The sequence below is a fragment of the Pelodiscus sinensis genome, chromosome 3 (genome assembly GCF_049634645.1).
Source record: "Pelodiscus sinensis isolate JC-2024 chromosome 3, ASM4963464v1, whole genome shotgun sequence".
Classification (NCBI taxonomy): Eukaryota; Metazoa; Chordata; order Testudines; family Trionychidae; genus Pelodiscus; species Pelodiscus sinensis.
The window spans coordinates 32,405,234-32,425,057 of record NC_134713.1 but is presented as its reverse complement, the minus strand read 5'-3'; the positions used below and the strand labels follow the sequence as shown (position 1 = coordinate 32,425,057).

Genomic DNA, 19,824 nt, shown 5'->3' with positions numbered 1-19,824 from the left:
AAATAGTACAATCCCTCCAGTGCTCCTTCTAAGATTTTCCATCCATGAGCGGAGTAAGTTTTGTCTTGTGTGCCAACAATAAGGTCAAGTGTGCTTGTTCGGATGTGGGCCACTGTGGCACCCACCAGTGGCACTGCTCCCCAAGAGACTCTCCTAGGTAGTATCTCCCCCATTTCTTGGGGAGAAGGTGAGATGTGCCCTCCCCCCGGAGCGCTGCTCCCTGGGCAGCCTGTGTACAGAGCAGGGACTGCCCAAGCCTGCTCCTCGTGGGGCTGGCTGAGAGTCCCCCCACCCAGGGCAGAGGGAAGCTGCTGCCAGCACCCAGGGTTTGCAGGGAATGAGGAACTGGGGGTGCAGCAGTGAAATGTGGAGAGCAGAGGGGGATCAGGAGACAGAGGGTTGAGGGGCAAAAGAGAGGTGCAGGAGGCAGGAAGAGAGGTGCAGGGGATCCCAGCCCCAGGAACAGCCACACCACAGTCCAACTCCAGCTTTGGGCAGCTGCCATGCGGCCAACACACACAACAGTTGAGAAGCTACTTTGTAGGCCTGAACACAGCTCCAGCCCTTGCGAAGGGCTGAAGCTGGCTCCAGCCACCAGAGCAGCTCCCCCATCATGTGGCCCTGGCTGCCAGAGCAGCTCCAGCCCCCCACCCATACAGCCCCTGCCACATGGCCCCGGCCCCCCAAGCAGGCTTCTAATTAGTCCTGCCTCCCCTGAGCGGGCCCTCCCATCCCCCAAGCTGGCCCCCCAAGCAGTCTGCCCTCCTGAACTGGCCTCAGCTCCCCAGCCACATGGCAGGTCCCTGCCCTGGCTACAAGAGCAGGCCCAAATCCCCCCACCACATGGCTTCAGGGGCCTCCCCATCAGCCCCCCTACAACGCTGCCTCAGCCAGCCCTAGCCCCGAGCAGCCACCTGCCATGTAACTCACCTTCCAGCAGAAAGGTGAGTGCTGCTGCGCAGCTCTGCAAAGAAGGTGGGTGGGCAGAGAATTTTTTGTGCATGACCACACAGGCACACACCTTAGCAGGAACTATGCACCTGTCCCAGAAAAGAAGCCTGGGTGAAGACAGCAGAAACAGTTTTTCATTTGAACCACTTGGCTTCTCACAATTCACAAGGAAATAATCCCAAAATGCATGCTGCTTGGCAAACTCTCTTCAAACCCACACAGAACGACAACCCCTGGACTTAACTAGCTACAGCCTCCCTTCTTATTCCTAGTACAAGTTCACAAACTCAGTACTCACGGTCCCATACAGCAAAAATGATACTGATTCCAGGTCCAGTTTGCCCTTCTCAGGTGATTCCTGTTTGACACAGTGCTTCTCCTAGCAACTGTGCTAGACATTCCAGATCAACCTCTATTATCCTGTCAGGCTTCGGACAGGTTCTCAGCTGATTCATTATGTGAGGACCTGCCTTCTGTAGCTCTTTTCGTTTGGCGTTCCAGACACACACTTAGGGCCCTACCAAATTCACAGCCATGCAAAATGCGTCACAAACCAAAAAAATCTGGTGTAATCCCATAAAACCTGGCCTTTTGTGTGCTTTTACCCTATACTATACAGATGCCACAGGGGAGACCAAAGTTTCTCGAACTGGGAGTCCTGACTCAAAAAGGTGTTGCAGGGGGATCACAAGGTTATTTTAGGAGAGTCACAATATTGCTACCCTTACTTCTACTCTGCCTTCAGAGCTGGGCAACTGGAGAGCAGTGGTTGTAACAGTGGCCGGGTGTGCAGCTCTGAAGGCAGCTTCCCACCAGCAGCAGTGCAGAAGTTAGTGTGACCATTCCATACCCATGTCACCCTTGCTTCCGTACTGCAGCTTTCAGTGCTGGGCACCAGAGAGTGGCAACTGCTGACTATCATCCCAGCTGTACAGGCAGCAGTGCAGAAATAAGGGCTGCAATATCACCTTTACTTCTACGTTGCTCCTGGTGGTAGAGCTTTGCCTTCAGAGCTGGACTCCCAGCTAGCAGCCTCTGCTCTCCAGCTGCCCATCTCTGAAGGCAGCAGCACCACCAACAGCAGTGGCGCAATCCCACCCTACAATAACCTTATGACCCTCAAACAACTCATTTTTTGTTCAGGACCCCTACAATTATATCATCTTGACATTTACCATTTTAAAAATCCTATGACTGTGAAATTGACCAAAACGAACCATGAATTTGGTAGGACCCTATTTACATCCTTTCACTCCCCCTCTTCCTACAGTCCTCAAACAACATTTCCTCTTCCTAGAACATTCATTACTTTCTTGTTCTCAGGAAAAAGTTGCAAAGAGGCCAAGCTCTCTAAGGTTACTCTACGTTTTGGATTAAATTTCCCCTATGTAGATAGACCCTACTTTTCACAGCTGCCATTCTGAAATCAAGTGTTTTTCAGCTGCTGTTTAAGAAAGTATAAGCAGGAACCCAGTGATTACAGCTATTGCCCTTTGCCTTAGGTTATGACCACCCAAATCCTGAACCTTGCATTAGCCCTCAGCTAGTAGGTCTCTGTTAAGAATTCAAAGCCTGAATAGAAAGTATTAGCAACAAAATAGCACTTGAAAGAGAATATCTAGGACACCTTAGTATGCAGATATTTTAAAAACTGAATGAAGAAAGTGATGTTTTGAAGAAACAGAAATGCTGGGGGTTTTGGAAAATAATATTGGAAAGTACAGTTATTTTGTCAGACACTAAAAAGCAAGCATGCAATCCAAGTCCAAACTATACCAACTAGAAAGCATTTTTCTCCCGAAGGGCAGAAAAAATAAAAACTAAAACCATTAACTCAAACTAAGAAAGTTTCATTATCTGGGGTTTATGAGGTATATTAGTTTGCTCAGATTTTACAAGCAAACAATGTAAAGATCTTCAGGTATAAACAGAAGAAAAATAAAGCAAACTGAAATAAAGCTACAATCAACAACACTGCATTGGATTAATTAAGCTGTCTTAATTAACCATCAAAAATCATACATGTCAAAAGAAATACACAGACTACAGTCAATTGCATAGGAAGGAGAGATTGACTGAAAAATTCAGCACACTACAGGTGGTTGGGAGGAATTACCAAAACAGATTTTGAAGAACACTGCAAAGGAAAGTTCTATTTGTCATAACATACTTAACTAAAATATTTCAAAATTTTCAGTAGACTACTTCACGTTATGTTTACTGGTAAAACATGGATCCAAAATATTATCTCTGTTAAATTAGCACCTATAATTCCTATCCACAGACCAGTATCCCACTGGTCTAGATACTGTACAAATAAAAAACATTCCCTGCCTCAAAGACATAAACTACACATTTACTTTAGGGAATTTGGAAGATCATTTTTCTGTACCACTCACACAATGATACTACTAAAAAAGTTCTCCTAAATGTTTTCTCAAAGAAAATGAAAAGACCCTCTACTTCTCAACACTATCCAGTGTGTTTAAACAACAACTTAATTCCATATAATAAGAAAGTTATATGAAAGCATGACAACCTCTATAACAAATATCAGTTTTCCTCCCTTATTCATACTATAACCATTAGGGTTGCTCAGGACTGGCGCATACCAAACCCTTACAGGTGAGAATAGCATGCCAAGTATACCAAGACCCAGAGGCAGACACTGTTAAGTGCTGCAGCAGATAGGGTTTGCAACCTGGGCTAGCCAAGGTATAGCTCTCTAATCACTCAGAATCAGAGCTAAATGAAAGGATATTTTAGCTGGACTGCAGGAAAGAGAAAGGTTGCAAATATCTACGTACAGAGACTTACATAGTTACAGTTTAGAGAGCAACAATGGTTCTTGTTTGAGTCATGGAGTAGTTAGGGTTGCCAGAAGGTTGAAACAAAAAATACTGAACACCTTTCCCTCCCCCCCCCCCCAAAAAAGCCACCGGGAAAAAATTCTGTTGAAGGGGAAAAAAAGGGGGAAGGGGGGAGACCAAAGGACTCCAAGATGTATTAAGCCAAAACAAATTAAAATAAAACAGCATTAAAACAGCATGTCCCCTTTAAGAGTGAGTGCAGAGATAGGAACAGGAGAGTGGTTGTGCACTAAGACCCAGGGGAAACATTGCTTTCACTTGGTCGGCAGCCATTTTGTACCTGCAGCCTTGTGGAAACAGGTAAGCATGGGATCTGGGGGCTGGGGATGTTGGGAGCCGGGGGAAGGAAGGGGGGGAGGGGGAAGGCCGGGATCTGAGTGTTTGTAGGGTTGCCAAGTGCCTGGCATTTTCGCCTCCTGGCCGGGGGAAAAAAAAAATCAGAAAATACTGGACATTTTAGTTGTCCGGTATTCTCTGAATTTTTTTACCGGACAGGAGGAGAAAAGACCGGACTGTCCAGGTGAATACCGGACACCTGGAAACCCCAGGAGTAGTTCATCTGTGAGTCAGGACTCTTCAGACCTACTGCCTAGAGTAGCCTTTACAATCTAGTTTTTTTCAAGCAAATAAGAACTTACTAAGCTCACTGGGCAGAATTGCTTAGTGGTGTGAGGACTCTGTCAGGTTGATATTTATTTTATCTATTTGAAATTTCAGCTACAACAGTTAGTCCATTTCTGAAAATGAGATTAAGGAAAACGCTGTTTTTCAATGTTAAAATAATTTTGGCTAACTTTTCTTTGAAACTTTAGTGCTAGTATCTTGAAATTGGCAAGAAGGTAGACTGTGTGTTAAGGATATGCCTTTTTCCATTCCTATGAACATCTGGTAAAGTCAAAGCCTTTTGGGGAAAAAATCACAGTTCATTTAGGGTCAGGAATTTGCTAGTGTTTACCAGGGAAAATTAGAAAATTCTGTAGTTTCTCACCATTCCTGGTGCTGACCAAACTTCTATTACTATCAATTACTGCAGTACCTAAAGTGGCAGAAGTCTGTGCAGTAACTTTAAAAAGGCTCTAAACCTGCTGATGAATCTGATTCCCTATGCTTCTTCTGCTTTCCAGTTGACTTAAAAACAAAGAAAAAGCAAAACTCCACCATAATACCTTAACAAACATTAAGGTTACAAATCAAGTACAGAAAAGTTGCGAAATACTGTAATTCAGGTTACCTGTGGCTGTGTACAGGGAGCACAAGAACCCTGCCTCATTCGGTGCACAGAATGAATGTTACTCATGTACTGAAGTCTTTCCATTTTAATTCACTGTTCAATGTGCAGCCTACTTGACTTCACATTACTGAACATTTGTTGTTCAATGTGCAGCACTTCTTTATTCAAACCCTACAATGAGGACATAATTATTGATTTCCTCACAGACTATGGTCTCATCACTTCAGTATTTGAGTGCTTCCCAAACATTAATGAATTTCTTTTTACAATACCAACTGGAAAGAACCTTGAGAAGACATCAAGTCCTGTCACCTGACTGATGGCAGGACCAAGCACAATCTAGACCACCCCTTTCAGGTATTTGTGTAATATAGTCTTACAAATTTCTAATGTTGGAAATTCCAATGGCAGAGATTCTTTTTTACTATCTTGTGGGTATAGGTGTCTGACTCTTACTCACTAGATTTTGATTATTGCTCCTGTGACAAGGTGAAAAGTGCCCCTACACATTCAAGATGCTGTTCAAAATTCAGAACATCATGACATTTCAATGACATTTTGCACTGAAATTTCAAAGTTTTATGGAAAAAAATTAAAACAAGTTTTCAGGAAATTGTTTTCCTCTTGTTTTTGAACCAACTCAATAAACAATGTGATAACAAATCTAAGCACCAGTGGCAAAGCGGTTTATAGAGGAAAAAACACTGCCACCTTGCATGCTGAAGAAAGGCATACACAATAAGAAAATACCACACAAATAATTCCTTTCCTATTCCACTTTCTATATTACATTTTACAAATTAAGATGCAGGAGGCAAGGAAATGCATAACTGTACAAAGATCCTAATTCAGCCTGGTACTTCAATACAAGCCTAACTTTAAGCATGTGAAATCAATGGACTACTCAGACATTTAAAAGTTTCAGAGGGGTAGTCATGTTGGTCTATAACTGGAAAAACTTAAAAAACAACAGTCTTGCAGCACCTTAGAGACTAACAAAAATGTAGAAGGTAACATGAGCTCTCATGGGCACAACCCACTTCTTCAGATGAATGGTGTTTAAGGGATGGTCCAGTGTTGAAATAAAACTGCTTCAGAGGGAAACTACAGAACTTAATTTCATTTACATGTTTGATTCCTACAACAGAAGTCTAAACAAAGACTTTGGCTAGATGGCCCACTAATATTCCACATTCTAATGACATAAAAAACCAAACAAGGGATATTTAAAGTGGATACTAAGTATTCTTATCAGCTTCATTTTGCATGGACATTCTAATTGAAAATTCCTTCCTCCTTTTTCCTCCTCTTCCCCCGCTCCAGTAAAATTCCTTCTCTATGCTATTTGTTATTTTTTTAGTTTTCACACATTTAAAGTTAGGCATATGCTCAAGAGCCTTCCTGAATCAATCCCCAGATGTGGAATAAATTCAGGTTTTTTAAAATACAGAAATATTTTGTATACTTGCTGAATCATCAGATTTTAAAATAATGGGCCATGGAATTCAAAGTCTGTACTCCTGCTTTTCACAAGGAGTAATGCTAATTCCAAAATAGTAATTTCAAATTAACGTTAGTGTGGACTCTCCAGTGTTGCTAATTTGAATTTATTGGCCTCTCTCAGCTCCACAAAGTGCTTCCTGGGGCACTAAGTCCAAGATAATGCATCAACATTAATGGAGCCTGCCTCAGACTAATTTCGATGCTTCCCCATTGTAAGAAAACAACTAGTTCGAATTTGTTAAATTGAGAGTTCTTAAGTCGAATTTAGTAAGTTAAAAATAGTTTCCTCCTGTAGACATCGCCTGATTGAGGAGAGAGCCCAGTATATCTTGATTAGGTGAAAACTGACCAATTAGTTAAATGACAAAAATAACGTTCTCCTTTACTAGCCAGGTAATATTTCATTGAGTTTTTCTCTTCTTGTGTCAAATTATTGTATTATATTTGGTGGTATAATGCTTTAAGTACAATTTTACACACACACACACACACACACACACACACAGACAGACAGACACAACCATCCACTTAAAAACGAAAGTCTGAGGACATTCATGAGAATCCTATCTGAAAATAAAAAGGAGACAAAACACAGGACTATGCAGCACTTTAAAGACTAACAAGATGGTTTATTAGGTGATGAGCTTTCGTGGGCCAGACCCACTTCCTCAGATCAAATTGTGGAAGAAAATTGGCATAACCATATATACCAAAGGGATACAATGAAAAAAAAGTGAACACATATAAACGTAATTTTCACTTTTTTTTAATGTGTTCATTTATATGGGTTCACTTTTTTTGATTGTATACCTTTGGTGTATATAGTCATGCCAATTTTCTTCCACAATTTGATCTGAGGAAGTGGGTCTGGCCCACGAAAGCTCATCACCTAATAAACCATCTTGTTAGTCTTTAAAGTGCTGCATAGTCCTGTCTTTTGTTTCAGCAAGACCAGACTAACACGGCTAAATCTCTATTACTATTCTAAAAGGAGACAAGTGACTTTTCACACCTTTTCCTGCCAGTTCCAGATATTTTTCCAAAGATGACCCCACAAAAAGAAAAATCACAGAAATGGAAAATAATATAGGCAGTGTTTCAAAAAACTAGATAAGTAGTACAGTATTATGACTTAATATAAATAAGTCATCATTAGAGTACAAATCCTGTTAAGAATTCAAAGTTATGAAATAGCATTCTTTAGTAAACCAAAATATAATACTAAGTGAGGAAGACTTATAAAGGATCAGAATACAAGGTCAGATGGGTATTAGAAATGAGCCATATTCCAATTAAAAATAAGTCTATTTCACTTGTTATGCCGTAAGTTTTCCCAAAAAATTCCTTTATATTTTACTACCTTTTTCTACACACAGAGACAGAACATGAAGAACATAATTTCAAGAAATCAAAGAGGTGTGAAACAATTATTTAAGTGCTGAAAGTTCCTTGAATCTGTCTACCATGAATCAGATTCATAAAAGTATGTATCTTGACAGATCTGAAGTCTTGTGCACAGTGTGAAGAAAATGGAGGGTGGGTCTAGGATATACATAATAGACAGGGCTTAAATTCTCACACAGTATATTTAGATAGTCTTCCAAGTGCCCTCTCCTTTCACAACATGCTATAGAAACTCAGTGTGGTGTGAGGGTATGAAAATATTTATTGGAGTTCAACTTCAGACACCTCTGAATGAATTTAAGCCCCAGTAATAAACAGTAGCATGTGACACTATATTCTTTGGTAATGTCTGTAAATGGAAAATGGTTCAAACTATAACTATGATCCAGATATTGAATATGTCCAGCTGAAATCACTGCACTTGCACAGAACCCCTTGAATATGTTTAAACAACCTACGGAATTGAGCATCTTAGCTCAGGTGGACAAACTTGGACTAGTGGCTCACATTCACACACTAAAAACAGCTGTGCAAACAATTTTGAAGTTGCATCTCTAGCTTTGAAGCCCACCCACTAGCTAGTCTTCAGACTCTGAGTTCCAGGCCAAGCCACAACATCGAGCTGTTCTCTACACAGATATTTTTAGCAAACTAGTGTGAACTCCAAGACTGTCAAACTGAGCAGGTAGGCTTACTCCTGCAGGCTGTGTAAACATACCTTATGAGGCTCCACAGGGTCTACCCAACCAAGGGGTTGTAAGCTCATACATTTTTAGTATTAGGTCCTATAATATATTAAAATAAGTCACGATTTTCATTTGTTCCCAAAGCAAAATCAATTATCAGTAGATTGTTCTAAGTACCAAATTTCTTCTCTATGTGAACATATAACCATTAAAATGCTATAAGCAAAATTCTGACTTTCCAAAAAATGTGCTTGATATTAATTTTTTTACTAAATCAATTTAAATCTTCAATTTTGATTCATTAAGCATGCATCCTTAATATTGCATTAATGAAATGAAATCTTAAAGACAAGTCCAGAGATATGATTATCATTTGGATTAATGTTACTATTAGACCCTTAACAATAATTCTTCCACAATATTACTGAGATAGAAGTCAAATTCAAATAGTTTAATAGGAGTAAATCAGGAGCCCCACCAAAGAATATTAAAGGAACTGGCACATGAAATTGTAAGTCCAACAGCAAGGATTTTTTAATGGATCTGTAAACGTAGAGGAGTCATACTCAATGACTGGAGAATTGCCAGTAGAGCTCCTATTTTAAGGGATGGGGGGGAGGACGTGATTCAGGAAACTATAGGCCTGTTAATTTGATCTCAATCATAGGCTAGATCTTATAACAAATTTTGAAAGAAAAGTAGTTAAGGATATAGAGGTGAATGGTAATTGGGACAAAATACAATGTGGTTTAACAAAAGATAGATCATGCCAAGCCCATAATCTCATTCTTTGAGAAGGTCACTGATTTTTTTAGACAAAGGACATGAAGTAGATCTAATCTACCTGGATTTCAGTAAGGCATTTGATTCTACTCCATGTGGGAAATGGTTAGTTAAACTGGAGAAGATGGAGAGTAAATATGAGAAAGAGGAGACTACAACTGAAAGGTGAAATGTCAGGCTGGATTTCCTCAGGATTCATTTTGAGATTGATTTTATTTAAACATTTTTGTTAAAATGAACATGGCACAAGAGCGTGCTAATCAAATTTGCAAATGACATAAAGTTGGGAGGTAATTGCCAATGCAGAGGAGGACAGAATATCAGACAAGAAGATCTGGATGACATTATAAACAGGAGTAACAGAAATTGGATGGAATATAATAGTGCAAAGTCATCTATTAGGGACTACCAACAATGGAGATGTATCAGTTGGAAGTGACAGAAGAGGAGGAAGAACACATGGGCATATTGGTTGAACACTGGATGTCTATGAGCCATTAATGTGCTGAGGCCATGAAAAAGGCTAATGCAGTTCTAGGACGCACCAGGAGAGGTCATCTGGAACAGTGTGTGCAGTTCTGGTCTCCCATATTTAAGACAGATAGATTCAAACTGGAACAGATGCAGAAAAAGGCTACAAGGATGGTAAGAGGAATGCAAAAATCTACCTTCTGAGAGGAGACTCAAAAAGCTTGGCTTGTTTAGCCTAAAAAAAGATAGCCAAGGGGAGATAGGACTGCTCTCTAAAAATACATCAGAGGGATAAATACCAGAGAAGGAAAGGAGTTATTCAAGTGCTAATGTTGACACAAGAACAAATGAATATAAATTGGCCACCAACAAGTTTAGGCTTAAAACTAGGTTTCCAACCATCAGAGGGGTGAGTTCTGGAACAGCTTTCCAAGGAGACCAATGGGGGCAAAACACCTAGTTGGCTTCATGACTGAGCTTGATAAGTTTATAAAGGGGATGATATAGTAAGACCACCTACAATGGCATATGGCCCCCCAGTAACTGACAGTAGTAAATATCTAACAGGATACTACAGATGCATCTAGACAGTGGCACTATTTTGGAATACTTCCTGAATCCCAAAATAGAATTTTCCACATCTTGACAGCACACCCGTTATTGCAAAATAGCTTTCGAAATAATGGGCGCTCTATTCTGACATCCCTGTAAACCTCTTATCACAAGGATTAAGGGAGGTTTCGGAATAGTGCTCTATTTCGAAATTTGGTGCTGTGCAGACAGCGCCAAATTTCAAAATAAGCTATTTCAAAATTAACTCAAAGTAAGCTATTTAAGTGTTGGTGTGTAGCTCAAATTGTGTAGTTTATTTTGAGCTAAGGGTGCAGCGTAGATGCACTCTAAAGGGGAAGGGCACTGAGTAACTGCAGAGTATTCTTTCCCACGTAGCTACCTGGTAGGTCTTGCCTACATGCTCATGGTCTAAAAGACTCTCATATTTGGCGTTAAGAAGGATTTTCCCATGGGTCAGATAGGCAAAAGACTGCTAGGGTCTTGGATATTCTTTGCAGCATGGTGCATGGATCACTTGCAGGTTTCAACTAGTGTATAATTTTGAAGTCTTTAAACCATGATCTGAGGATTTCAGTAACTCAGCCTATGGGTCTATTATAGGAATGGGTGGGGGAAGCTCCGTGGCCTCAAATGTTCAGAAGTTCAGACTAAATGGTCATGATAGCCCCTTTTGACCTTAAACTCTATGAGTCTGTTTAGCTATAAATGTATTTATAATTAGTGTTTGAAAATATTGCCTGTATGCAATACAAAGGATTAAAATTATGAAAAACATTTTTCCATTCCAAGTTTTTGTTTATTCCATTTTTGTGTGTGCATATGAAATTTAAAAAAATCAAAAGAAAACAAACTTACATTATGGGGTTAATAAATATAGGAAAGCACTTAAGTTTATCTCTATGTAGTATTGCACTTAAGCATATGCTCAATTGTCAGTATGTAATTCTGTCCCACTAACTTCAATAGGATTTAAGCACAGGCTTAAAGTGAAGCATATGATCAAGTGCTGTCATGAATGGATTTAATTTTCCTGAATTGGGGCCTTAATACATTTCATATAGTAATATTATGAAGCTGTTACACTTTAATTGTGAGTGGAAAAGATTACCATAGAGAGCTGAGAAAGAACGAGCTGAGATAGTCCTTGGATAAGAGACCTCAAAGGAAAATCCAATATGTATGGAAAAGGTTCTAGTAAATCAATAAAAAAGTGGTATAATTCACTTGCCCCATACACTAAACTTTGATAGATCATGAAAAAGATGGCCTTTAGTACAGCATTTTAATCTTAAACGTCACAGAGAAGTAAGAGGAAACTGCTTGATTTTAGATCTCTTAAAAGAATTATCAGGTTTTCAGATCTCCAAAATTTTCCTGATTGCTTCTTAAACCCCATTTTAGAATAAAAATGAAAGAAAGAGCTATATGCTACAGATAAACATAAAAGAAAACACAATGGCAAGAACAGAAGAGAGACAATGAAGACCTGAGAAAGGGCAAGAGGAAAAAGAGGAGAACTTGCTATAAAGTGAAATATCCAGTCAAAAGAAAGGGATCTAGTTTCTGAATCATCAACACATGAAGCACCTGCATACTCTTTAGATAGCTCTATAAGTTAAGGATAACACAGTTTAAGCTTCAGAGATCTGGCAAGATCATAACTTGTGAAAGTTGGGAGTACACTAAGCATGGATTTCAGTAAGTATATCATACTAGAAGATTTACTCGGCATTGCTCAGGTCCTTAACTCAAATAAGTTTTGTTTTTCTTCACTTAAATCATTGTTCTGGAGTGGGGCTGAGGATGAGGGTTCAGCATGCAGACTGCCACGGGAAAGAGAGGACTATCCAGCCCTCTCACTGTAGCAACTTAGGGCTAGGTGAGAAACACCTATCTAAGGCCACTGCAGCTGCAGTAGGCACAGCTAGGAGACAGGTGCATGCCCCTGGCTGAGGGACAGAGGAACAGAGAAACAGACACACAAAACAGACAATCTCTCTGAAATATATAGTAGACAGCTGTCCCTTTCTCTGGACCTACCTCCTGCTGGCCCAGTTTCCCTCTCTGGCCCTTTGCTGCCCCTTGTGGTCCATCTCCAGTAGAATGCCCTCCTACTAAATACCTCCCTTTCCATTTTATGAGAAAGGATCCAATTCCAGGCACATCAAATTGTCTTAACACAACAAAACCCTTACCTTGCTTTAAGTCATGATAAGAGGAAGCTGCATACCTAATCTGGTGGCCCTAGCTCTTATAGTTTAGGAGTTCTTGAACAGACTCACAGATGGATAGACAGACAGATACACATTTCTAAAATATATAGCAAGATGACCATCTCATTAAAGAACATCTATTTCCTGTGGAGCTAATATAAGCCTCTTTTATAATTAAAACCCACACTGTAAAGTTATGTGAGGATTAATAAGAAATCTTCTCTTTGAATAAAATACAGGTTTAATTTTCAGTCATTAGGAGCTACTGCCTTTATTAAGAAATAGTCAGACACCTGCATTTATACTGTCCCCAGTTCTAGTTATTAGCATAATTTGTTGCAATTGACTTCAATCCCATATTCCCATGAGCTTTACTGGTTGGTATATTCTGGGAAGGCATCAAATGCTTGTCTTTTTCAATCAACTTTCTGTGTATAAATTAAAGTTTTGGTGGCTCTGCTCCCTCCTAATTAGAAGGATATGGGGCAGTCACAGAGAGAAACAGAAGGTATTCATGCTGAAAAGAACTAATCTAACATTGTTTACTCATACATTGGGTTATTCCTGTATTAACCAACTGATAAACCCAAGGCTACCCCAAAGAAACTAATATTGGTGGGAAAATAAATATAGTAGATACTCCATTTCCAGTTAGTCTGTCGCTAATGGTTAGCTGAGTTGCCTACCAACTTCAAGTACAAACATAAGAAGCAACTCCTACAAACGTAGTAAGATCTTTATGATTATCTTCTCCCCACCATTTAAAAGGGATTTCACACATTAAATGCAATGTGAAGATAGGACTCTAAGCGAGAACCATTTTTAATTAAAAATACAGTAAATACATAGTTTTGATTAGGGAAGAAAACTTATATTTTCCATTCAATGAGCAAAATTAGACAATTCTTTCACTACAAAAACTTCTTTCAATCCATAAAGAAACTTTAATTCCTCCCCTTCCCCTCCCCCCCCCCCCCCCCCCCCACATATATGACAAAAGGCTTTTTTTGGTATTAGTACAGTGATTATAATGTATAGTACTAACTGTATTTTTACAGTTTACTTCAATTCTTTAGATTGCTAACCAAAAGCATGCTTAGGAGAAAATTACAATGGATTTAACAGGAAGTGATAAATATCCCATCTCCCTAATATGTGATCTTCTCACATAGCGGGTCTGCTCTCTGCATATACTTAAAGTGATCTCTTTCAGTTTTTTGAAAAAACAGTTTTTATTGCACTATATACCTGTTCACCCTGCAAAAGTAACACTATTCTATTCTACCACATGAATGCTTGGGAATTGTTATCCATGTTCTAATTCTGGAATATTTATTACATGTCAGAAAGAAACCATCTTGCTAACAGATCATAGACATAGTATGCAGCACTTACAAATGGAAAAGATTTGAAATCAAGAGAGCATCAGTCTACAAAATCCATGCCAAGTTACTCAAACCCAACATGAGTTTTTTTTGTTCTTTCCCTGTCATCTCTTCTTCATCCTCTTCTGTCCCCTCCCTGCAGAGTTTCATCTTTCTTCCATAATTTAAAACGAACATGACATTTTGCTCAGTTTCCTAAAACACTTGGAAAAGAGTAAGTTGTTGGATCCAAAATTTAATGCCTATTTCAAGAAAATGCGCTCATGCGCTTTGTTTTACGAAAAGGTTGGGCAGAATTTGAGGAAACAGGGTTGAGTCAAAGAGCTCTTTTCTTTGATGCAATTTCAATAGACTACCACAAGAAAGTCATATAGCAACATCTAACACTGAGTAAGTGTGTAATTTTGCACTGTCCTCCTCTCTATCCCCATTCCTCTCTTTTCTGGGTGCTATCTTCTAAGTTCCCTGATGTTGACAATGTAAAGGGTCTGTACGCTGTGAGATCATGTCACTTTGTTTAGTGCTGCATGCTCTGGCTGATCCGCACACACAATATTAGACAGTGCAGAGAGTTCTCCTATGTTTAGTAATCTGCTTGCTGGTATAGGAGTGGAAAATGTCCCTAAAGTCATAGTAGATACCAAACCTACAGCTTGGGTATCAACATTCTATTGCCTTGCACAGAAGCATTCTAGTATGGAAAAGAGAAGACTGAAAGGGGGCATAACAAAAGCTTTCAAATACCTAAAAGATTATTACAAGGAGGAAAGAGAAAAATTATTCTCTTTAACCTCTAAAGATAGGACATGAAGCAATGGGTTTAAACTGCAACTAGGAAGGTTTAGGTTGGACATTAGAAAATACTTCCTGTCAGGGTGGCTAAGCACTGAAGTAAAGTGCTTATGGAAGTTGAGTAATTGCTATCACTGGAGACTTTTAAGAGCAGGTAAGACAAACACCTGTCAGGGAAGGACTAGATGATGGTTGGTCCTGCCCTGAGTGATGACCTCTCGAGGTTCCTTCCAGTTCTGTGATTTTATGATTCTATGCTATGCAGATACCTGTACAGGTAGAAGCTCATGAATATACAGTGAGCAAATTTCACCCTCTCAATCAAATAACAAAAGAGAGAGAGAAAAAGACCCCTATATCACCACACTGAAATATTTCAACCCTCATTATAAATTTGTAGTTGACTGAAAAGAACAGGAACTATGTAACATCATTAAATCTTTCCCTCCCAATAACTAATCAATTACTTCTATTTATACCAAATAGAGCAAAATGCAGCCAAAAAAGATAAAAATGTGATATCAAAATTATTTTCTGTATAAAGACTGAAATGTTAAGTGACGTATCTGTGTGCAACAAAGGTTTTACGTGCAAGGGGAAAACGCACAACAAACAGGCTTTTACCATGTGTTTTTTTGCACAGGGACTACAATACATGTTTTTAATCTATGAAATATCGGGGACCAAAAAAAATAATTTGTACCATTTTTTAAGCTAGAATAGTTTTAAAGTTTATAATCCAGCTTCTACGATATAAATCTGCACAAAACTTACAGCAGAGCTTAAGGCTTTTTCTGGGAATATAAAATATGCAGAATCCTACCAGGCCATATTGCCATGGGCTGTGTTGTCAAGGTGACAGAGTAGCTCCAGGGTTTGAGTGTTGCTTGATGAATCATCAGGGGATTCATGACTGCCTGATTCCAATTCCTTCGGCATCCTCCAAACAGCAGCACATGTCATGACTTTACTGTCTAAAGCTAAGCAACAGAGGATAATGTCAACAGATCATTGTACAGAAGACATACTGTATACATGCATCAACATCTACACAAATCTTTAAGCAATGCACATCTGCTGTTTAAAAAATTTAAAATATTACATTAAGCTGAATTCAAAGAACATGCAACACAGATAAAGGCGCAAACCTCAAGTCAGCAATCAATTCACTGCAGAACTCATAATTAGCATACATTTAACCCACTTTTCCATGTTTTAAAGCCAAAATTCAGATTTGATGAAAGCAGATTTTCCAAGCTCATTCTCCATATGTTCGTTTCAATTAATATTAGAAATGAAAATGACCCCTTCTCAAATATATCGTTTGCACCTTAAGAGTAATAATTTAGCCCACTATTAAAATTTCTCCTTGAAGATTTGCTGGGTTATCCTCAGTATTGCATGTATGACATGAAGTCACATATTTTGCTGTGAAAGGCTGTTTAGCAAAAAGAGTTGCCTTCTAAATATATATGCATTCCAATTTCTCCCTTTAATTGCAGCTGTAAAAACAGTTTCCAAAAAAGACAACATAGGATTTTTATTATTTTTAAAAGAAGCAACATCACTTTAAACCCCTTTAAGTTTACATTTGCCTTTTAAAAAATGATGATGTTTCACAATATAGGTATATCTAGGAGAACAGCCTATTAGCACTATCAGGAAAAGAATAATGTGGGGCCCCGTTTTCATTACCCTGCATCTTGTGTAACATTTTACATTAGTGCAAAGTAGGCATACACATTACTAAATCAGAATGGCAATGATTTGCAACCACTTTACACTGGTGCAAATTGCTATGTAACAGAGAATCTGGTCCCAGGTCAACAAGGAAATAGCAGGTCAGCACAAGATACTGCTGCACACAAAAGTCTTACTTAGCATTTATAGCAACAGCAAGGATATCATTAATCTTGGTGTGGGTGGGGGTCTAGGGAAGGAGGTGGGTTGGGGAAGACTGATCTTTGTGAAAATCCAATGGGTAAGTAATAGTTAATTTAAAAAAAAGTTCCCTTTGAACAGTCACTTTGTATTAGGAATTGTGAGAAGAGGGACTTCCCCTTCTGAGTACATATGATTGGTTTTGGTCTGAAGTCACTGATTAAAGAGCTATGAACTGAAGCGAATTCTGCTCACTTTGAAAATCCACTGAAAGGAAACAGGAGCAACTGTGGAATAAAACATAGGCCTGTACACAGGAATTTCTGTGGGGCAGGTAATAGCTGTCTGAGAAGCTGGTGGCTGCCCTGTCCCTGACCTCACTCCTCAGGGGAAGAAGGAAGGATTTAGCCCCAGCCTTCCCCGGCCAGCTGGAGCATGGGGGAGGGAGGTTTTTGAAGTGCTCCACTTCTACCTTCCCCCGGCTGGCCAGAGCACAGGGAAGGGAGGCTGAGGAAATGTGCCATCCCTGCCTTTCCCCAACTGAGTCCCCAGAATCAGTCCGATGGCGGACCATGGGAGGTGAATTCGTGCACACAAACCCCCCTCATACAGGACTGAAACAGTCCCTTGGACTAAGATGTCAGCAAATGAATGCAAAATCCAAACAAACCTATGGTATAAAGCACCTCTATAACTGGGACTCTTTGGTCCAGTGGACCACGACTATTCCAGGACCATAGAGTCCCGTCACGCTGAAGGTGGAGGGGCCCAGGAGCCCAACGCAATGCAGGAGGGAAGCGGGATCCCAGTGTGCAGCCCAGCTTGACTGTGGCTCAGCTGGGTTGGGGGCGGGAGCCAGATGTGTGACTCAGCTAGGCTTGGGGTGGGGAGGTGAGAAGCCTCATACATGCAACCCAGCAGGGCTGTCTGGGGGAACCGCAGCTGGACTGAAGGGCTGGGGGAGACCGGGAAGGCCCGTGCACAGCCCAGCGGGGCTACCAGGAAGCCCAGTGGAGTGGCAGCGCAGGGGATGAGGCTAGTAGGAAGGGAGGCAAAAATTATCTTCCCTGGTTGCAAAATCCTTCATCCAGGACCAGTCAGTTCCCAAGGGTGCTGGACCAGGGAGGTCCAACCTGTATATGAATAAGGCAATTGAACTAGTTCCCTGGGGACAGAAAACAGGTAAGCATTTAATCCAAAATAATAATAAATAAAAATAAATCTTAGTTTTCAGTGAGATACAGGGAAAAGTAACAGCTAGTGAGATAAAATTGAACAAAATCAAGGAAAAACCAATGGAAGAAGACAATCACTTCAAAGAATGAAGGCTAAAGGAAAGGCTTAATTTTTTACTGTGTAAGTTCAGAACTTGTTATCTGGCAAACATGTACATTAAGGACGTAACAAGAATGTAGTCTGGAATTTGAACATGAATTCAAAGAGGAGATTTGGAATCACAAAGGTGTTGTGCAATACCATTTCAACTGTTGCCATGCAACTAGACCTGTACTTATTGTACTGTACACTGTGTTATTGATCAATATTTAAAACGCAGCCAATACTGTACAAAACACCACATTTGAATTCAAGGTAGGTACAAGTAAAAAAGCCAACACAACTCCTTAGCAAATGTAAAGCAGTGCACCTAACACACTAAGCACCTTCCGCTATACAAATAAGAACCACCACCACTAAAGTAAGCTAAACTTACAGTAAGTTTAGTGAAGACATTTCTTCAGAGAATACTACTTTTGTGTACACAGTGTCATCTATGAGAAAGTATATTGCTTAAAAAAAAGGTACAGAATCACAGGACTGGAAGAGTACGTCTACACTACAGCACTATTTTGAAATAACTAGCACTATTCCAAAATAACTTAGTCTGCCTCTACACAGCAGGCAGTTATTTCAAAATAGTGTCAAAATACTGTCTAGCTGGAGGACTTCTTACTCTGACTCCTGTAACCCTCATTGTATGAGGAATAAGGAAAGTCAGACAAAGAGGTCTCTATTTCGAAATAAGTGCTGTGTAGATGTTCCTTATTTCAAAATAAACTATTTCGAAATAAGATAAGCAATTGATGTAGCTCAATTTGCGTAGCTTATTTTGAGTTAAGCCCTACAGTGTAGACACAACTGAAGGGACCTAGAGCATCATTTAGTCCAGTTCCCTGCACTCGTGGCAGGACTTAGCACCATCTAGATCAGGGGTGGATGATAATTTTTGATGGGAGCTACTCTAAGATTTTGGTAAATTGTCAAGGGTCACATTTTTCTATCAAGAGGGTGTGGGGTCTGGGACAAAGGTTGGGTGCAGAAGGAAACTTAGGGTAGAGGAGTGGGGTGCAGAAGGCAGTGTTGGGTCTGAGAGGGTGTTTGGGTGAACAAGGGGATTGTGGCCTGGGGCAAGAGACTGGGATGCAGGGTCTAGGAGGGGATATGGGTGAAGGAGAGGATTTTAGCTTGGGGGATCAATGTAGAAGGGGGTGCAGGGTCTGGGAGGGAGTTGGGGTGCAGGAGGGGGTGCCAGAGGCAGGCTCTGGCTGGGAGGTGCTTACCTAAGCAGCTCCTGGCTAGCAACACTCTCAGGCAGGCTTTCCTGCCTCCAGCAGCCCCAGATTGCTCTATTCCATGTGGCTTTTTGCACTGCACAGGGAAGAAGGCTTTGCATGCTGCCCCCACCCAAATCAAAGTCTCTCAGCTCCAATTGGCCCTCTCCTCCCCCTCAGTGCAGAGAGCCACAGGGAGCAGCTAGCCACTCTGAGCAGCACTGCTCCATGCCACAGGCGTGGGACATGTGCTAAATTAAAAGACTTGGTAGGCTGGATCCGACCGACGGGCTGTAACTTGCCCACCCCGATTTAGTCCATCCATCACAGGTGCTTGTCCAGCCTGCTCTTAAAAAACTCCAACGATAGAGATTCCACACAATCTTCCTAGGTAATTTGTGTTTAATCACCTAACAGTTAGGAATTTTCTCCTAATGTCCAACCAAAATCTCCATTGCTGTAATTTAAGCCCATTGCTTCTTGATTTATCCGCAGAGATTAAGAACAACTTCTCTCTCTCTTTCTTGTACTT

At 40.3% G+C, this 19,824-nt stretch overlaps 1 protein-coding gene across 4 annotated transcripts in view; it reads right to left on the bottom strand.

The window, feature by feature from the left end:
• Positions 1 to 19,824, bottom strand: part of EIPR1 (EARP complex and GARP complex interacting protein 1) — a 198,054-nt gene that overhangs the window by 86,277 nt on the left and 91,953 nt on the right. For all 4 annotated transcript variants that reach the window (XM_006112048.4, XM_075923545.1, XM_075923546.1 and 1 more), the window contains one exon: positions 15,686 to 15,842. In XM_006112048.4, the coding sequence (XP_006112110.2) occupies positions 15,686 to 15,842 (157 nt within the window). The remainder of the gene's footprint in view (positions 1 to 15,685; positions 15,843 to 19,824) is intronic.